Source organism: Muscardinus avellanarius (genome assembly GCF_963383645.1).
Source record: "Muscardinus avellanarius genome assembly, chromosome: 9".
NCBI classification, from domain to species: Eukaryota; Metazoa; Chordata; class Mammalia; order Rodentia; family Gliridae; genus Muscardinus; species Muscardinus avellanarius.
Window position 1 is genome coordinate 90036746 of NC_137795.1, and position 20981 is coordinate 90057726.

At 47.2% G+C, this 20981-nt stretch overlaps 1 protein-coding gene across 2 annotated transcripts in view; it reads left to right on the forward strand.

Moving 5' to 3' along the window:
• Positions 1–4067: 4067 nt before the first annotated feature.
• CPA4 (carboxypeptidase A4) overlaps positions 4068–20981 on the forward strand; it is a gene marked incomplete at both ends in the record, with an annotated part of 28450 nt that continues 11536 nt past the window's right edge. Inside the window, 8 exons of one of the 2 annotated variants that reach the window (XM_080701905.1) lie at positions 4068–4135; positions 8814–8895; positions 9655–9789; positions 11581–11679; positions 16462–16563; positions 17756–17860; positions 18823–18933; positions 20650–20740. In XM_080701905.1, coding sequence (XP_080558031.1) covers positions 4068–4135; positions 8814–8895; positions 9655–9789; positions 11581–11679; positions 16462–16563; positions 17756–17860; positions 18823–18933; positions 20650–20740 — 793 coding nt within the window. The remainder of the gene's footprint in view (positions 4136–8813; positions 8896–9654; positions 9790–11580; positions 11680–16461; positions 16564–17755; positions 17861–18822; positions 18934–20649; positions 20741–20981) is intronic. The other variant, XM_080701906.1, reaches the window with a different exon arrangement.

The following is a 20981-nucleotide window of genomic DNA, read 5'->3' on the forward strand; positions in this document are numbered from 1 at the left end:
TCTACCTCTGATCTATAATCCCCGGCTCTTTTTTAGGGTCTCACTAAGTTGCTGAGGGTCTCACTAGATTGCTGAGGCTGGCCTTGAACCTTTGATTCTCTTGTCTCAGACTCCCAGATACTGGGATTACAGGCATGTGGCACCATACCCAGTTTATTTTTTATTTTGAAATGCTGGCCTGGAACACAAGTACTGGGGTTATGGGTGTGCATAACTAAGCCTAGCTAGTTTGTTTCTTTTCTTTTTAAAAATTTAATATTAGAAGCTAGGCGTGGTGGCACATGCTTATAATTCCAGCATTTGGGAGGCTGAGACCCGAGGATCGCCGTTCGCGGACAGCCTCAGCTACTTAGGCCCTCCGCAACTCAGTGAGACCCTGTTTCAAAACAAAGAATAAAAAATAGGGCAGGGGGTGTAACTTGGAGGTTGAATGCCCCTGGGTTCCATCCCCAGACCTGCAAAAAATATAATTTAGTATTAGAGATTGAACCCACGACTTTGTGCTTGCTAGGCAAGTGCTCTACCACTGAGCTACAGCTCCAGTTCTTTTTTCTTTCTGTTCTATACCCCTAAAACATAGCAAGGCACTGTGCACCCACCCTCCTTTGCCTTTCTTTAATATTTTTTCCTTTATCTCATCGACATTCTTTAAAAATCTTCATAGTGATGTTCTACATAACATAAAACTTACCATTTTGTTCTTTTTGTTTATGGCACTGGGGATGGAACCCAGGAGCATTCTGTCTTCGAGCTACACCTCCCACTAGATTTTTAATTTGTATTTTGAAACAGTCTTGCTAGGTTGATGAGAATCTCACTGCTTGCTGAAGCTGTTCTTGAACTTGTGATCCTCCTTGTCTCAGCCTCCCAAGTACTGGGATAAAAAGTGTATACCACCACACTGGCTTATTTTGTTCCTATTGTAAGGGTTTGATTCAGTGGTATTGAGTATGCTCACAATTTTAGGCCACCGCCACCACCAACCTTCTCTAGAACTTTTTATTATCCCAAACTGAAACGCCGTACCCATTAAACAGTAAATCTCCATTAACTTCTCCCTCCAGCTCCGGTCCCTCACCACCACTAGCCTCCGTCCTGTCTGTCTACATTTGCCTACGCTCTGCACCTCACATAGGCGCGATCGCACGGTACTCGTCCTTGTATGTCTGGCTTATTTCACTTAGCTGAGGTTTTTGGCGTTCGTCCACGTTAGCTTCATCTTAACTGCAGCATTTCGGGGCTAGCAATGGACTTCTGAGTTCCTTTATTCAGTAAACACTCGTTAAGTGGCAACAAGGTGCCAGGCGTTGTACCGAGGGTCTCTTCTTGGGTCCTGTTGGCATCACAAACACCCATGGGGACCCGAACCAAGATGCTCCTTCCTGCTGGTTGTCCTGTCCAGCTTGGTCCTGGCTTCCGCCTGGCTTCTCTTCAGGTTTCCCTAGAATTCTGGGTCCTTCGTTCTTTCCCTTCACATTTCTTGCAGATTCCAGTCTCCCTTTTCTTGTTACGAACTTCAAAGTGGAACTCTCTCCTGATGAGTAGAGCCCAGGACTAAATGGGTGTAGGAACTCATTTATTTATTTATTTATTTATTTATTTATTTAGTGGTACTAGGGATGGAACCCAGGGGCTTTCTACTCCCGGGCTACACTTCCAGACCTATTTTCTAAAATATTTATAACAGGATCTCACTAAGTTGCTGAGAGCCTCCCCAAGTAGCTGAGGCTGGCTTTGAACCTGCGCGATCCTCCTGTCTCAGCCTCCCAAGCGCGGGGATTACAAGCGTGCGCCATCATGCCTGGCTCAGGAACTCAATTTAAGTGTTAGGAGGATACAAGATCCCTAAAGGAGGAAAGAGATGGAGACCCAACCACTTACAAGAAGCTCTCTTCTGGACCACATTTAAAACTCTACACCTGTGTTGTGTGTGTGTGTGTGTGTGTGTGTGTGCGCGCGCGCATGTGTGCGCGTGCACGTGTGTGGTATTATTAGGAATTAAACCCAGGAGCATTCTATCTTTTATTTTTGTTTTGAAACAGGGGCTTGCCAAGTTCTGAGGCTGGCCTTGATCCTGCGGTCCTCCCGTCTCAGCCTTCTGCATACTGGGAGTACAGGTGTGTATCACCAAGCCCAGCTGACACCCTCTTTTGGAGTAGGCTGGTTCTTGGGCCCTGTCAGAGCCAGTATTAGCAAATGTCCTAGGGCATCCTCCCACTTTGGAATCTGATCAAGTTCCTCATCTTCCACTGCTGATGTTGTTGGCCTGCCTTAGCAAGACTACCTCTAGGCCAGCTTAGCAAGAATCCCCCTACCTTGATGTCTCCTCTTAGTGATTTTTTTTTTTTTTTTTTTTTTTTTTTGGTGGTACTGGGGTTCCTGGAAGCCCTTCTACCTCTGGGCTACTCTCCCAGACCTATTTTATACTTTTTTATTTTTTTGGAAACAGGGTCTAAGTCAGCGCGGCTGGCTTTGAACCTGAGCGATCCTCCTGTCTCCGCCTCCCAAGAGCAGGGATTACAAGCGTGCGCCACCACGCCCGGCATCTCTTAGTGATTTTCTATTGATCCCCTTACTCTGCTGTCTTTGCTGTTGAACTTATCAGGGTTAGCCTTTCCTCTTGCAATAGTCATGACCTCCATTGTAGTGATCTTGACTAAAGCCTTCCTTACCGTGTGTGTGTGTGTGGGGAGGTACTGGGGATGGAACCCAGGGGCATTCTACCTTTTAGCTGCACCCCAGCCCTACTTTTTAATTCTTTATTTTGAAACAGGGTCTCACCGAGTTGCAGAGGGCCTCACTAAGTAGCTGAGGCTGTCCACAAACCGTGATCCTCCTGTCTCTGCCTCCCAAATGCTGGGATTATAAGTGTGCGCCACCACACCCAGCTTCCTCCTTACCATTTTAACAAGTGTCAGAATAATGTTCCCTTCACGCTCCTAACCATCACCCTTGGTTACATCCACTCTTCTTAGGCAGGTACAGAAAGAACAGATCTCTAGGGATGGTGAAGTGGGGGAGGCTTGTGGGCCTTGGGGATCCTGGGACAGACTCAGATACTCCAGAGCCCGGGGAGAAGTGTCTCATTCACTTCACTGAGACTTGGTAGAAAGAACACCAGCCTCTCAGAGACTAACAAAACCTAAGAATGAGGGGTTTTTGGTTTGTTTATTTATTTGTTTGTTTTGTGGTCCAAGAGATTGATCTAAGGAGCTTTCTACCTCTGAGCTACACATCCACCCCTTTTTATTTATTTATTTATTTATTTTTTAAATCACAAATTCATACTCTATTATCTTCTTTCTTTCTTTCTTTTGTGTGTGTGGTGCTAAGGATTGAACCCAGGGCCTTCTACCTCCAAGCGACACCCCTAGCCCCCATTTTTTATTCTTTATTTTGAAACGGGGTTTCGCTGAGTTGCAGAGGGCCTCACAAAGTAGCTGAGGCTGGCCACGAACTTGGATCCTCCTTTCTCAGCCTCCCAAGTACTGGCACTCCCAAGGCCTGTCCCACCACTCCCAGCTTCTGTTTCTTAAGGGAGTCATGAGAATTAGGCTATAGATCTCTAAAGGAAGGCCACAAACTCTCCTCATTATGATCTGCTCTGGTGAGATCTCTTATAGGGCTTCACCAAGGCATGCAGTCTCCCAGCTGTCTTGGGCTTGCTTGATAGTCTTTTTTTCTTTCTATTCTTTTTTTTTTTTTTTTAATTCTAGAGGCAACTCCAACCCAGGTCTACAATCTGGCCTCTCCTATGAGTATAAATCTTACCCAGCATCTTGGGACTTTTCTATTTACTCAGAAAACACCATTTAGATGCTGAGTGGAGAGCAATATGGCACAGGCTTTTTCAGCCTGTGGAGCCAGTTTCTGGCCTGGTAAATGGAAAGGCTCGGCTTATCACTCAAAAGGAATGGAAGAGGCCTCGGAAGGGACCTGCCTGTCACCCTGGCAGAGTTGCAAGGGTGCTTGGGAATCACATTAGCATTTCTGAGACTGTGACTCTGCCTCGGGCTTCTTATAAATACAGCCTGACTCAGCCACTCGGGGACCGACACCCCTGGGACATGAGGTGGATACTGTTCTTTGGGGCCCTTATTGGGTCAGGCATCTGCGGCCGAGAGAAATTTTTTGGGTAAGTCTCTTTTGAACTTACTATTATATTTGGTTATTTCAGCGATAGAGGAGACACATAGAATTGAAAGAAGTGGCTTATAATTACAACTCTGCCCTGGGGGCAGAGGACCTGGATCTGGTCACACTTTTGTCCCTCGGTCTTCTTGGACAAATCCTCTCTGAGACCTGACCTCCTCTGTGCAGGCAAGACTACTGGTGTCCAAAGCCCCCTCCAGCCCCCTAACCTCCTGTCCACCCTTTCTTCCTGCTTCTTATTTCTCAGGTCAGTTCCAGGCACCTCCTCCTACTTTTTTTTTTACTCCTATAGTAATTATAAAATTAATTACTATTAAATTAATTTTTATTAATTATAAAAATTGATCAGAAATGGCTTGTTTCTGATTTCTTCATGTTTAAAGAGAAAACCTGTGTCTTGGCCATTTTGATTTTACTTCTCTGTTAATGGTGAGGGCTGAGCTGGGTGTGGTGGTGGACCCTGTAATCCAGCACTTGGGAGTCTGAGATGGGAGGATCACAGGTTCAAGGACAGCCCCAGCAGCCTGGCCAGACCCTGCTTCCAAATAAAAAAAATAAAATGAAATGAAAAAGGGCTTGGGGTATAGCTTGGAGATAGAATGCCCCTGGGCTCAATCCCCAGCACGAATAGAATGTCACAGACTGTATGGAGCCTTTGCGGCTCTGGGACAGGGAAGTGTCATTGGTCTTACTTAGCCACAGCTGTGAAATGGCATGAGGGGACACACACCTGTGCTCCGTGTGCAAGTGCACGTGCACACTTGCTCAACACGTCCCGCACAGAATGCTGTGAGGTTTGCAGAGAGGAGATTTGGGAGGTAGGAGAGATGAAAGAGATGCTGTGGTACCCTGCTAGACGATTACATGATAATAACTCATTCCCGCGTAAGGCTTTGCCATTTGCAAAGAGCTTTCGTGTACATTATCTTTTGGGTCATGCAACAACTCTGTCAGGCAGGGGTGTTGTTTTCCTCAATTTAAACATGAGAGAGAGAGAAAGAGAGAGAGAGAGAGAGAAAAAAAATCCTCAGCCTTAGAAAGGTTATCAAACCCGCCCAAGGCCACTTAGCTGGTAAGCAGAGGAGCTGGACCTCGGCATGCCAAACCCAGGCCCTTTTTCTATAATGAGTTAATGTTCTAATGGAACCTTCTATCTCACAGTTTTTATCCACATCTATTAGTTTACTTTCTATTAGACTCTCTGGTTAAATAGACGTCGGGTGGTTTATTAAGGCAATTAATTATATGTGATTGAGTAATTTTTAGGGTGATGACATCTGATCATACCTGTGTTCATACCTGTTCATACCTGTTCACAGCTCCTATGAAAAACAGCTCAGAGGAGTTCGGATGGCTGGTGGCCAGGGAGGGAGGTTTTCCACCGGCAGCTCGGCAGTCGGCGTGGCAGAACTACGCCTGCTGCTGTGTGGGCTGACGCACGGAGCTGTCAGCCACCCACCGCAGCCATCCGTGCGGCTGCAAATCTCTATTTCTCAGGATACAGACCTCTCTTGTGATGACTGGGTCCCTGGGCTGAGACAGTTGGGTTGGGCTGGGTTTTCCAGTACTCACTACAGCAGTCTTGTGGTACTGAGGATTAAACCCAGGGGTGTTCTGCCTTCAAGCTACACCCCCAGGCCCCTTTGCTTTTTTCCAAAACTTTTTTTTTTATTTTGAAACAGGGTCTTGCTAGGTTGTTGGGAGTTTCACTAAATTGCTGAGCCTGGTCTCAAACCTGTGATTCTCCTGTCTCAGCCTCCCAAGTACTAAAATTACAAGTGTGCACCACCACACCTGGCTGAAGTGCAGGAGCTGATCGTAGGTGTTTTTAATCAATAGTGTCATCCTCATCCCTAAATATCACTCCATAGTAGGAAACTCAGCAAAAGTGGGAAACCCTTTGTGGGTTGCCCAGCTCAATGAACACTTCAAGGACAGGGAAGCTTGGTGGCTGGGAAGCCAGAGCAGAGCTCGCCTGATGGGGATGAGGACGGTGGCTTTTTCCTACTGCTCCATCTTCTTTCCTTCTGCTTAGATCTCCTCCCTCACCAGTCTCTCTTGCTCTGCTGGTATTTTGGGTTCTTGTATTTAGTCATCTTAAGGGATGATGGCCAGGATGCCTGGAGGTGCTGGGCAGGGAGAGAACAGGAGATAGTTGCAGAGTGGTTGTAGCCTCAGTAGTAGCTGGTAGGCACCTACAAGTTCTGTGAAACCATTCCTCTTCCTCCTCATCCTTCCCTCCTCCTCTTCTACTCCCCTTCCCCTCTTTCCTTCTCCCCCTCCCCTTCAAAAATGTGAGGGTGGGTGAAAGGGCATCCCCAACCATGGTGCTGGCAGCAGCTGGATGGCACTGGGTACTGAAGAGGGCTGTAAGGACTGTCAGAACAGCCTCATGGAGCAGGATGGTAGACACAGCAACCTGCGAACCCAGCACAGCCCCTCTCCCAGGCCAACCTTCCAGCCTCTGAGCTCAGGGTCAAGGTCTCTGAATGGATTTTTAGACAGTAAAGGGAGGATGTGCTCAACCATCTACATTCTTGTGTCTTGCCGTGGGATTTTCCCAAATAGAGACGAGGACAATGAGGGCCATAAATAGACTTCCCTTCGCATGGACCCAATCTGCTTTCACATATTGATGAGCGGATGCTCAGAAGAATAACGTGAGGGCAGGGTGGTCATCCCAGCCCTTGGGAGGCCTGAGCCTTGGGCTTCCTGTCGCGGCCTCCGCGAGTGCTGGGATTATAGGTGTGTGTATCATCGTGTCTGGCCAAGTGCCTGCTTTTGACACAGCCCTTTTTCTGGGGTTAGGTTGTGACAGAATATGAGTTCAGTGGACTGGTCTTGGCCTGGAGCCAGGAGTAAGAATTTCCCTTCTGTTTTAAATCTGTCCCCCTTTTAAGAGTCTATTTGTCTGTGACAGGGAAATGGTAGTTTGATTCCTTGTCTTCCCAGGGCTGTCATCCAGCTCTTAGCAAATGGGTTCTGTATTAGTCCATTTTCTACTGCTGTAACAAACTATCCGAGACTGGTTAATGTGTAAAGAAAAGAGCTCTATTTAGCTCACAGTTTTAGAAGCTGAAACTCCAAGCCCTGGTGGCCCCTTGTGTTGGGCCTCTGGTGGGCGCCCCCCCCCCATCTGCCTCCCAACGTGGTGGTTGGCATCCTAGGTGGAGCCTGTGGGAGAGGTAGCGATTATACAACAAGACAAGAAGCCAGAGAGGTTTGTGGGCCAGGCTTGCTCATTTTATAACACAGTTTCTCAGGAATGAACTCTGCAAGATCAACATTAATCTCTTTGGGGGTCCAGCAGGCCCCGCCTCTTAAGGCTCCTGTGACTTCCCAGCACTGCCTTACTGGGGCCAAATTTTCAGCACACAAACCCTGGGGGTCCTCCCTCAAACCACATCCAGACCACAGCAAGTTAAGACCCAGGCCTGTCTCAGCTACCCGCCTCCAGGTCCGTGTTGTGGGAGAAAGCAAGCCATCGGCACTGGCCCCTCCCCGCACCTGCCACCTAGAGTGGCAGCAGCTCTGCAGTGGGTCTTGCCTCCTTGGGGCCAGCCCGCACCCCCAGGTGAGCCCCCCAGATTTTTCCAGAACCAAGTAAAACCCTGAGGATCCATCCGGACTGAACCGGTTTCCCGACCGGGAGCTGCCACGTGAGGCTGTGCACATTTAGCTCCCTGTGACAGAGCCATTTACTCCGTCAACAGGTCCTTCAGCCCACAGCCCTCTCCAGCAGCTCCTCCCGCATTCACTCGTGTCAAAGGGATGACGCATGTGACAGCATCGAGTGCGGATTCATTCGGGCCGTCACCTAGCAACAGCCTAATGGCTCCCCTGGCTCCTGAGCGGGCTGAGAACGCAAAAGCAGCTTTTCAGGCCCTGCGTCTCCCACCCACACACAACTCGGGGCCTCTTCCCCTGCCGCTGCGGCGGAAGCTAAATAATGTATATGAAACAAATGCAGGACAAACAATAAAGAGAGCCCCGGTGGGCCGCAGTGAAGCCCAAGTTCAGCTCAGGCCCAGGCTTCTGCGCATTTGGTTGGGCTCGGGTTGCAAGGGGCTTCCAGAGCACCCAGCCGCTCCCCTGCATGGCCCTCCCGGGGTTGGGGGTGGGGGCTGCTCCCCTTCCCATCTCTTCCCGGCACAGAGGCCCTCGCCCTGACACTTGAAGAAGTGCTCCTTTATGCCTCCAGTTAGCTTGCATGTAGCTCAGGAACATTCCTTTCTGTACAAATATATATGTTTTTCATTATAAAGTAATATGACCACATTACAGAAAACAGATACAGGAGGGAAAAAAAGTAAGTCATCCATAATCCCACGACCCGAACTCGGGCGCTGTCAGCATTTGGTATATTTCCGTTGTCTGTTTTTCTTCCAGTGCGTCTGCTTTTTCCATACTTGTAATCGTGGCATCCATACAGTCTTGTGTGCTGCTCTTTCACTTAATATTTCCCTTGAAGTTATACCATAGCATTTTTTCATATTTGCCACGTAGTCGTATTTTTAATGGCTATACATTATAACCAAAGACTAGACCATTTCCTCTCGTTCGGCTCCAGTTCTGTCTGGGAGAGGGAGTTTGGGGCTTTTTTTTGCCAGCTGAAAGCTCACCATTATCTTTTGCTTTTTTTTCCCCCCCTTCATCTCCAGGGACCAGGTTTTTAGGATTAATGTCAGAAATGGAGAGGAGATCTGCAAACTGACTCGGCTAGTGAACTCGGACAACTTGAAGGTGTGTGGTTCTTCCTAGTTGCGGGCGTATGTGTGTGTATGTGTGTGTGTGTGTGTGTGTGTGTGTGTGTGTTACTGGGGATTGAACCCATAGTCATTCTACCTGAGTTACACCCCAACCCTATTTTATTCTTTCTAAATTTCCTTCTTTCCTTCTTCCTTTTTCTTTCTTTCCTTTATTTATTTTGTGGTACTGGGGATGGAACCCAGGGGCATTATACCTCCGAGCTACACCCCCAGCCCTATTTTTTATTCTTCACTTTGAAACAATGTCTCACTAAGTTGCAGAGGGCCTCACAAGTTGCTGAAGCTGGCTTTGAACCTGGAATCTTCCTGTCTCAGCCTCCCAAAATATTGTGATTATCAGCATGCGCCTCCACGCCCAGCTTTCCGCTGGAGTATTCTGACACCACTGGTGTTAATATTATTTTTATTCCCGATGGTTTTCGGTGATGAGCATATCATCTAGACAGTTGAGAGGGCTGATGGGGAAGGACTGTGGATCATAGCAGTGCAGCCCTGGAGATGGGCAAGCTGAGTAGTGTACTCGGTTGATCTGTTTCCTCTTGGACTCTAGCAGGTACTGCTTGCTAAGTACTTCCGGCCAGATGCAGCTGTGACCTGGGCAACATTTGCCCTTGGGCAGAACTCAGCCCCTCAGCAATCACCCTGGCTCTTGGTAGTGGTTCTAGAAGAATGAGTTCAGCGTGTGCTTTACTTGAGCTGTCCTTTCATTTGGTTTTATTTCTGTTCCCTTCAGCTCAACTTCTGGAAATCTCCGTCCACATTGGGCCGGCCTGTGGATGTCCTGGTCCCATCCATCAGTCTGCGGCCAGTCAAATCTTTCCTGAAGTCCCAGGATTTGGCGTACTCAGTGACAATCAAAGATCTGCAGGTGAGTAGACCAGGGCCTCCTCCTGGTCTGGCATAGCACCAGGTGGTCCAGGTGGCCAGTCCAGAGTGGACCTGAGAGATTTTCAAGGTGCAATGGCCTCCTTTTTCATTTTTCAGGTGAACAAAATGGGGCAAATGGAAATAAAGTGCAGCGATTTGTTAGAAGAACTGCATCATAGTAGATAGATAATTACATAGATCCGGACCCAAATCCCAGTTTTGCTTACTTCCAGTGCTGTGTCTTTGGACGAGCTTTTACCTACTGAGCTTCCATTTCGTTATAAGTAAATTGGCAATAATGATACCTACTTCATGTAGTCTATTGAGAATATTCTTTAATTAGATGTCTGGAAAATGTCTAACAGTATGCGACACACCATAGACACACCAGTAAGTAGTAAACCCCTTTCTCTTTTCCTATTTGAAGTTAGGTGCGTGGTAAGAGTGGGGCTTACGGGGTGTTGGGGACTGGCTCTAAGAGGCACCCTTTGAGAAAAGGGGAATGTCACCAAGAGTCCTCAGCAGGGGAACGTCAGCATCCAGCCCACGACCTGTAGTGAACAGCAGGCCAGTGTGTCTGGCTCACGCTCGCTCCTTTGCCGAGGTGGGTTATAGACTAATTGGTGATTTGGCCCGGGAGTTTCCTGATGGCATGAGCAGCTGTGAGCTTATTAATCATCCTCACATGTCACAGACATCTGCCAGGAACCTTCAAAGTATGAGTGGTTATAAGAATTTCTTTGTTTCTGAATGGTTTCCCAAGCTGTGCACTTCAGAGGTGCTGGGTACCAGATGCAGGCTGATGTCTAGAGATTGCAGAGTGAAGAAGACCCCAGCGGCACATATGTTGTTTCCACGGAGAAAGCGGGGCTTGAATGGGGTGATAGAAATTGGACATCGAGAAGTAAAGTTTTATAGACCTATGAAAGAAATATGATCTCTCTCTCTCTCAGCGTGAAGGGTATAAAAATTTATTATAACAAATTGTACCACACTTATCAAGACCAGCAAATACATGATAGTAGCTTTTTCCCTGGTATTAATCTTGATATATATATTCTCCTCTCTCTCTCTCTATATATATATCCTCAATATATATCCCCTTAATATATATACTCAATATATTATACATATCTATCTATATCTATCTATCTATATATATATATAATTATTTTTTTAGGTGGTACTAGAGATTGAACCCAGGAGCATTCTACCTCTGAGCTACACCCCCAGCCCTTTTATTTTTTGTTTTTGAAAGAGTCTCCCTAGGTCGCTGAGAATCTCCCTAATCTACTGAGGCTGGCCTTGAATCTGCGATCCTCCTGTTACAGCCTTCCAAGTTCTGGGGTTACAGGAGTGGTATGCCACCACGCCCGGTTCTCACAGTATTTTTGGACATGAAAATGTTTCAAGAGAACCCAAAATGTTAGAGAGTAAAGTCTTAGATGAAAGTGAACATTGATAATTCTGTTGTCCTACACTGATAATTCTGTTGTTCTCCCCCCCCACAGAATTAATTTAAGCTCCTTATCAATCGCTGCCATTATAAAATTATGTAGTCAAAAAAGAATGGAAGTTCTCTGAGAAGTCGATAGCTTAAACTTATCTTTCCTTTCAGTGGAATCTTTTGTGTGTATAATTTAAGCTATCTGATGACCCCCTTTTAAACCTTGACATTTCTGCTGCTTGATATGCCGCCCGGGCCACCATCTTGGCCAGCCCACGAACCAAGATATGGCAGGAAAAACATCGCCAGTGGATCATCTCACCGTCCTTGCTGTGTCCGTTCTAGGCCCTTTTAGACAATGAAGATGAAGAAATGCGGCACAATGAAGGCCAAGAGCGCGGCGGCGGGGACTTCAACTACGGGGCCTACCATTCCCTGGAAGCTGTAAGTGGCTCAGAACAGGCTTCAGGCCAAGGCCCTCTGTCTCCTGAATTTTGCGACCTCTCGCCTCACTCCCTCAGCTCAATGTCATTTCACCGAGGGGCTAACACACGCTCGCTTTAATTCCTTTCCAATTCACAGCCAGTTTAACTTATGCCAGTCCCTGAGAGCAGAGTGAAACACAAGCCGGGCATTTCCCCCCACATATATAATCCTCTTCTTAAGCCACCTCTTAAAGAAAGCCATGAAATAATTGCAGTCCTTTTCGGTCCTTGCAATTCAACCTTCTTCTCCCCCATCACAATCTCTCACCCAGGATAATAAGTTATTTATTCCGGGAAAGTAGACAAGTGGTTATTTCCAAGGTTAACCAAACATTTCCACTCACTCATCGTGACTCCTTCTAATGTATATTTGTTTCATAATGCATTTGGGTGCTGTGTTTAGTTAGAAACCACTTTATATAGATGATTGGCTTTCAAGGTAAGCCAAACTTTCACAGGAAAAAGTTGGAGCAGAGCGATTTCATGTGATACTGGAACATGAGAAATCAAGGGGGACCATAGAACGGGACTGCATCGTGAGCAGTTTAGTTCTCTGAGGTCCCCCGGTATCTCCCTCATTTGTCTACAAACTCTGCTAGCTCAGGAGCACATCCCCAAGTCTAATTTGGTATTCTCCCTCATCTACCTTAATCCAAGTGTCGTTCTCTGTGTATGGGCACGGTGTTCCTGGCATGCTGTTCATGAGGCGCAGGCTCCAGTCGTTTTTTGCTTCTAGACGAGGGATTATTTCAAAGCTTGACCAACTATTCCCACTTCTTTCCCATGATTGTCAGTAGCTTTGTTTATTGTATACACTTCCAACTGCACTGCCCCTTGATCCCTCTTGTGACCGAGGACGTACATCTGCAAAACAGCTGGATCAAGTTAGGAGTTCAGTCTCAGGCCATGGACGAAAGCAGAGCTCAGGGCTCACACAGGGATCAAACCCACAGCATTCGCCTCATTAACGAGGGGCCCTCTGCGGCTGAGCTAACCACTTGCAAATGTCATCCAAGGACCCAGAGGGGCCGCCCCTCACCTGCTGGCCGCTTCCCTAGCCCCTCGCCTCTGGCTCCTGTAGCTTTAGGTGCCTTAGTCTGGCTCCCAGCCGTCTCTTGCTCCCCGGAAGCCTTTTGCTGAGTGCCATCTCCCTTCTAGCTTGCTCGTTTCAGTGTCTTTCTTTTAAGGCCCTGTAAAGCATCCTACAACCACTTAGGGCTTTCTCAGTCTCTAGTGGGAGTTTCCTATTTGCCTCTTTTGGGGTTTCTGGTTCTCCATCCTTTGTGTGTGTTGCGGTGGTGGCAAGCACTGTGAATATTTTTTTCCAGTACTTATTGAACCCATGGGCATTTTACCTCTGAGCTGCAACCCCGGCCCTATTTTTTTTTTTTTTTTTCCAGATCTGGGGATGGAACCCAGGGGCATTCAACCTCTGAGCTACAACCCCTGCCCTATTTTTTATTATTTATTTTTGAAAAAGGGTCTCACTAAGTTGCGGAGGGCCTCACTAAGTAGCTGAGGCTGTCTAGGAACCGTGATCCTCCTGTCTCAGCCTCCCGAATGCTGGGATTACAAGCGTGCACCACCATGCCCGGCTCCTCAGCTCTATTTTTTATTCTTTATTTTGAAACAGGGTCTCACCAAGTTGCAAAGGTCCTTATTAAGTAGCTGAGGCTGTCGGCGAACCACGATCCTCTTGTCTCAGCCTCCCAAATGCTGGGATTACAAGTGTGTGCCACCATGCCTGGCTTATTCTTTATTCTGAAATAGGGTCTCACTGAGTTGCAAAGGTCCTTACTAAGTAGCTGAGGCTGTCCCTGAACAACGATCCTCCTGTCTCAGCCTCCTGAATGCTGGGATTACAAGCATCGACCACCATTCCTGGCAGCACTGTGAGTTTGGACCTGACATCTGGACACAACTTAGTGCTTTAACTTTTGCCAGGGGACTCTTGTCTTGTGGCTCAGGGCAGCCACTCTGCTTTCCCATTGCTCTCTAGAATTGGAAGTATTTCCAAGCCCCCTTTTTAGCCCAATTTGCCGTTTTCCAGCTTTAAGTTCCAGTCTTTTGCCCGTGCTGTGCCTGGGCCCTCTGCACTCCACCTGGTTGGCTGTGCAGCCCTACACCTGAGCCTCTTCTTCTGCCTGGGTAGTTAAGTCCCTCTTCACTCCTTGCACCGACAGTTTCCCCTCTTTGAGCTTTTACGCTGGCGGTGGATCACTTTCAGTGTACTTTCTCTGGCTCACCTGTGTATTTGGAGGGAGGGTTCTTGCTTCTGTGCAATTTACCATATTGACTGCCAGTCTCTAACCCTAACGCTCAGCTGGGAGTGGTGAGGCGTGCCTGTAATCCTAGTACTTGGGAGGCTGAGACAGGAAGATCACAGGTCAGGTACAGTCTCAGCAAGTAGTGAGACTCTCATTAACCTAGCGAGACCCTGTTTCAAAAAAAAAAAATATATATATATATATAGCTAAGTGTGTAGCTTGGAGGTAGAATGCCACTGGGTTCAATTCTCAGCACCACCACCACACACACACACACACACACACACACACACACACACACACACACACACCGTTTATGCTTGATTTTATTCTTTTTTTTTGGTGGTACTGGGGTTCCTGGAAGCCCTTCTACCTCCGGACTACACTCCCAGACCTATTTTATATTTTTATTTGGAAACAGGGTCTCTTAAGCCAGTGCGGCTGGCTTCAAACCTGCGCGATCCTCCTGTCTCTGCCTCCCAAGTGCGGGGATTACAAGCGTGCGCCACCACGCCCAGCTTGATTTTATTCTATATCGATTGCATGCGTTTCTCCTATGTGTAACTCTTTCTCCCAAACTTGAAGACTAAACAAAGTTGTTTATTTTCTTTCTTTGGACTTCAAATGATTTGAGAAATGAAAATGGATAAATTCTATTTATTTATTTAATGTTTTGCGGATCCGGGGATGGAACACAGGGGCATTTGGCCTCCGAGCTACACACCCTGCCCTATCTTGAAATCGGGTCTCACTGAGTTGCAGAGGGCCTCACTAAGTAGCTGAGGCTGTCCGCAAACCGCAATCCTCCGGGTCTCAGCCTCCCGAATGCTGGGATTACAAGCGTGCGCCACCACGCCCGGCTGATAAATTCTATTTAAATCAAATTTTTTTTCTTCCCCTGAGAGCGATTGGAAACATTCTTATCAACTTCTTCCATTTCTCTATCACTTGCTCTGAAGAAGCCTTTAGAGAAATCATCTCGAGTGGAGCGCCTGTACTGCAGGGCACCATAAGCAAGGGCCCACTGGGATGGAAGGAAAAAATGTTCTAATTTCTTTCTTTCATTTTTTGTGGTGCTAGGGATTAAGCCCTGGGGCATTCTACCTCTGAGCTACTCCCCTAGCCCTTTTTTTTTTTTTTTTTTAATTTCCTGTTTGGAAACAGGGTCTTGCTGAGTTGCTGAGGCTAGCTTTGAACCTGTGATCCTCCTGTCTCAGCCTCCCAAGTGTGGATTCCAAGTGTGCTCTACCATGCCCGGCACACGTTCTATTTCTATGTCCTTTCTGTTTTATAATGTCCATAATGTCCATACGTATATATGGATGTGGTTGATGTTAAATTTATTTCTTGCTGTGGAAAAAGTGATCCCAAGAAGTCCTGCTATCAAGAGCTATGGCTACTCTGGGCATGGTGGTGCATGCCTGTAATCCCAGTACTTGGGAGGCCGAGACAGGAAGATCACAGGTTCAAGACCAACCTCAGCCATTTAGTGATACCCTCAGCAACTTAGCAAGACCGCATTTTAGAATAAAGAAGGGCTGGAGGTATATCTTAGAGGTAGAATGCCCCTGGTTTCAATCCCTGGTACCAATCAATCAATAAAATAAAATAAAATAAAATAAGGGCTGGGGGGTATAGCTTGGAGGTAGAATGTCCCTAGGTTCAATCCCCAGAACCAAAAAAGAAAAGAAAAAGAAAAAGAAAAAGAAAAGAAAACAAAAGAAAGAATAGAGCCTTGTTTAAGTGGGGCTGTTCTGATGGCCCAGCCCACGGTGCCACACAGGACTGCACTTTGCAGTACTACCTGTATAAGCCTCTCTACTCTAGTTGAATAGACTGCAATTTTGTGGATGAATAAAATGTGTTATTCCCTAGAAAATTATAGAAAGGGCCTCTTTAGGCAGTTCTCTGCAATAAGCATAAAAACTGGTAAGCTAGCTGGGCATGGTGGTGCATGTTTGTAATCCCAGTACTTGGGGGGCTGAGATGGGAGGATGACAGGTTTGTGGGCAGCCCCAGCAACTTGGTGAGGCCCTCTGCAACTTAGTGAGACCCTTTTCCAAAAAGTAAAAAATAGGGCTGGGGGTGTAGCTCAGAGGTAGAATGTCCCTAGGTTCAATCTCCAGTAACACACACACACACACACACACACACACACACACACACACACACACGATTGGTAAGTTAAAGTTCACAGATACCTACTCAGAAGTGAAATGAAAACTCCCTTTGAAGGCCGAGCGTGGTGGCGCACGCTTGTAATCCCCGCGCTTGGGAGGCAGAGACAGGAGGATCGCGCAGGTTCGAAGCCAGCCGCGCGCGCTGGCTTAGGAGACCCTGTTTCCAAATAAAAAATGTAAAAATAGGTCTGGTCGTGTAGTCCAGAGGTAGAAGGGCTTCCAGGAACCCCAGTACCAAAAAAAAAAAAAAAAAAAAAAAAAACTCCCTTTGGGTTCACTTTTTGTACACTTCAGATTTACCATGAGATGGACAACATTGCCACAGATTTTCCTGACTTGGCGAGCAGGATGCAGATTGGACATTCATTTGAAAATCGGCCGATATATGTACTGAAGGTGAGCCCTCCCCTGCAAGGGTCCCAGATGGATGCATTCTCCTATCCTTGGGCCTCTTTTAAGCTTTTAAGACGCCTTGACTTGTAGAGAGTAAGGTTAGGGGATGTCTTCCCAGGGCTAGAATTTGATTCCACAGAGTCACCTGCATTGGCCTAATTCGGGACAGTTAGAAGGAGCACATCTCTTTCCAAGTTTTGACCGAAAGACAGGATCAGCAAGGGAGAGGTTAGCATTCCAGAAAGCTTCCTTTCACACCGTCTGTAAGTAGTAAGAGAAGTTGGGATAGGACTACAAACTCTACTCTGCTTTTAGGGCTACTTATTAGAAAAGCACCCTAGGTAGCTAATTTTAGGGTTGATGTAATTTTCAGCCCAGGCTCTGATCCTTGGCTGTGTGAAATCTAATTTCCAGATATTTTTAACAAATTCAGGTCTGTATTGGCAAAGGAGCTAGAGGACTATGACAATGACATAAATTACATAAATAATCCAGCTGAATGAACAAAAAAGAATGTGGGCATATAAAACCATGGAACCACGGATGGAGCTAAGAATTTGCCAAAACTTTAGCTTCATATAAGCCCTGAAGAACCCAGGTTTTTTAGCAAATTACCAGTGGGAGGGGAGGATTGCCACTGGGCTCGTTGCTTTAAAATAATTACATTTAGATTATTTGCCCATCTGATGGAGACCCTGGCTTCGTTAGCACCAAGCTCTGACCCACGGGGCCCCAACGCTATGGCAGAGGCAGGAGCCAGAATTCATTACTGCCATTTACAAAGAGCCACAGCGAAGCCCTCTTCTTCCTAATTTAAAACCCGAATTCATTTATTGCATCAGCAAAACAGCCTGGTTCATGCACCCTTGCGCGTCTCTCTGTTGGGATACCATTTGAGGTCTTTCAAGAGACATCCTATTATCTCTAATCGCACCAGCATTCTAATCCACAATAACAATTGTTTCTCTTTCCCATTTGCTCCCAATGCTGGAGAGGTTTGGGCTGCCCGGAGCTGCAGCCAACCAATTAGGCTCCCTGGTCACGAAGAAGCCCAATAAATAGACGGTGCCCTCAGGAACATTTGGTCTCTGAATTATCTTAAATGAATTAAATGAATAGGAGCGGGCTGGGAGAGGAGAGGTGAGCGGAGGCTCGGGCAGGCGGGTCATTTTCCGGCCTCTTTTTCCTTCCGCAGTTCAGCACGGGAGGAGGTGAGCGCAGGCCGGCCGTCTGGCTGAACGCGGGCATCCATTCCCGCGAGTGGATCTCGCAGGCCACCGCCATCTGGACAGCGAGGAAGGTCATGTCGTCTGGTATTAGCCAAGGGTTCTGGTGGGCCCTGGGGCCCCGAAGCGTCCCATGTGGCTGGGCCCCAGGGATGAGTGGGGAGCTCTTTGTACAAACCCGGTAGGCTAAGGCGTTTTTAGACTGAGAAGCAAATGGTCAGAGTCTCTCTGGCAGGTGCTGTGAGCCATGTAATGAGCTGCAGGGGCCCCGCAAAGGGAACAGAGCAGCTCAGCTCAGCACCTGCCTTGGGTGAGCCGTCGTCTCTTCCCGGCCTGCAGCCCTCTGGAGGGTCCTCAGGCTGCCTCCGGGGACTTCCAAGAAGTGTGCTTTAAACCCATGTGGGAGGGAGGAGCATATTAAGCCTTCACGTGGCAGGTATAGATCGATCGATCGATCTATCTATCTATCTATCTATCTATCCTCCCTACCCCCTTGTTGAGGGCTCACATTTCTAAAAAACGATTAGGTGACTCCCCACTTCAAGAAGGAATGAGGAAAGCAAAGCTCGTGGCCTTTGATGTGCAGCCGTGTACCTAGGTTTTGAGGGGCTCTGAGGGTTCTTACAGAGAGCTGTGCCAGGAGAACACCAAGGAAGCTTCACCGAGTGGATACTGTTTCGGAAGCATGCATTTTCAGCAGGCATTGAGCATCTTGGGAAAGTACCCTGTTAGAATTACCAACCCAGCCCAGTGTGGTGGTGTACATGTGTAATCCTAGTACTTGGGGGGCTGAGACAGGAGGATCACAGGTTCAAAGCCAGGCTCAGCTACTTAGTGGGGCCCTTTGCAACTTAGTGAGACTCTGTTTCCAAATAAAGAGTTAAAAAAAAAAAAAAAAGGGCTGGAGGTATAGCTTGGAGGTAGAATGCCCCTGGGCTCCATCTCTGGTACCACACACACACACACACACACACACACAAGATTTACTAACCCAGCCTGCCATGGTATAGCTGACAAACACCTTATTTCTGCTTAGATTGTATCTGATTACCAGAAGGATCCAGCTGTCACTTCCATCTTGGAAAAACTGGACATTTTCTTGCTGCCTGTGGCCAATCCCGATGGCTATGTGTACACACATACTCAAGTGAGTAATCCCAGGTGGGCTGGACGTGGAGTGAAACTTTCATGTTGAATTCCTTATTCTGCCAGGACGTGTGGAGCAAACTTCTACCAATGTGCAGCCTCTGAGCTTCCTTGAGACTTCATTTTCCAGTCACTCTCAGAGCTGAGACTCAATCAACAGGATTTTTTTTTTTCTAGAGAGAATAGTCTAAGGAACTCCCTATTATGGGCCTTGAACAATTATCAACATTTTACCAATCTTCTATTCATCTTTTTCTCTCCCACACATTTTTCTCTTGACGTAATTTAAAGCACATTTCAGACATCATATTATTTCACCCACAACTACCTTAGTATGCATCTCTAGGTGGTGATGATAATAATAAAAAACCCCCACTACATCACTGTCACCTTTAAAAAAAATTAATGGAAGTTACTTAATATCACCAAACACCCCCAATTATCTTAAAAATGTCTCTTAGGAGTCAATTTGTTGAAGTCAGGATCCAACGAGGTCTGCAGGCTGCATCATGTCTCCGCAGTTTCTTTTATTCCACAACAGTACCCCCACACAGCCTTTTAACATGTCATTCATTTGTTGGAGAAACCAAGTAATTTCCTGTACAATGCCTCACACGTTCTGAATTTGGCTGATGGCTTCTTTGTTGTGCCATTTAATTTGTTCCCTTATTCCCCACCTAGAGCTCAGCTGGATTCAGGTGAATTTTTAAGGCAAGAATAAGATAGAAGCTATTGCATAGGGATCATTGACACATGTATTGATTGTTGGTCCCACTTTTCCTGAAGCCAACAATGACTGAGTGCATTCAGTTGGTATCAATTAGCCTGGTTCTTGCATATAAAGGTGGGTCTGTTGTTGTGGCGGCACTGGGGGTATTCAACCGCTGAGCTATACCCCCAGCCCTATTTTATTTTTTAATTTAAAACAAGGTCTTACTAAGTTGAAAAGGGCCTCACTAAGTTGCTGAGGCTGGCTTTGACCCTGTGATCCTCCTGTCTCAGCCTCCCAAGTACTGGGATTACAGGTGTGCACCGCCAGGCCCAGCTGCGTATAAAGTTCTCATTAGAACATTTTGGGAAAGTCCCTCTCTCCCTCTCTCCCTCTCTCACTCCCTCCTTCCCTCCTTCCCTCCTTCCCTCCTTCCCTTCCTTCCTTCCTCCCTTCCTCTCTTTCCTTTCCTTTTTCCTTTTCCTTTCTTTCTTTCTTTTGGTAATGGAAGTTGAACCCAAGTTACACCCCCAACTCTATTTATTTATTTATTTATTTATTTATTTATTTATTTATTTATTTTTGTGGTGCTGGAACTGAACTCAGGGGCATTCTACTTCTAAGCTATACCCACAGACAAATTTTATTTTTTATGAGGAAGCAAGATCTCACCAAATTGCTGAGGCTGGCTTCCACTTATTTTGAAACAGTCTGCCTAAATTGTTGAGGTTGGTCTTGAACCTGCGATCCTCCTGACTCAGCCTCCCAAGCACTGGCATTACAAGCATGCGCCACCGTGCTGGGCAGGTGGTTGTGGGGGGGGAGTCCCTTAAAGCCCAAAGGGCAAATCCTCTTCAAGCCTGGGGATGAGAACAGACACCCAGTCAGGAAGCCAGGAGCCCAGCTGGACCCCCAGGGAGGGCCGCAGCCGCTCATCTCAGCCTCCAGAGAAGCCCTCCACCCCTCCCGTGCCTTGACCTACCTCTGGGTGTTTGGTGGCTCTTTCAGAACCGAATGTGGAGGAAGACGCGGTCCCTGTATCCTGGAAGCCACTGCGTCGGCACGGATCCAAACAGAAACTGGAACGCGAGTTTTGCAGGTAGGTGGGAGAGGCAGCTTCAGGTCTGCTGGAGGAGCCGGAGGAGCCGGTGTGTGTGGGTGGCCTGGCTGGTGGGGAGGGAGCCCATTTCTACTCTCCCTGGACCCATTGCTGCAACTACCCAGAGGCTCAAGGGCTTCCTTGAGGTTGTCTCTATGTGTTCTATTTGTTTTGATTTTTTTAAGTGTGTGTGTGCGTGTGTGTGTGTGTGTGTGTGTTACTGAGGATGGAACCCAGGGGC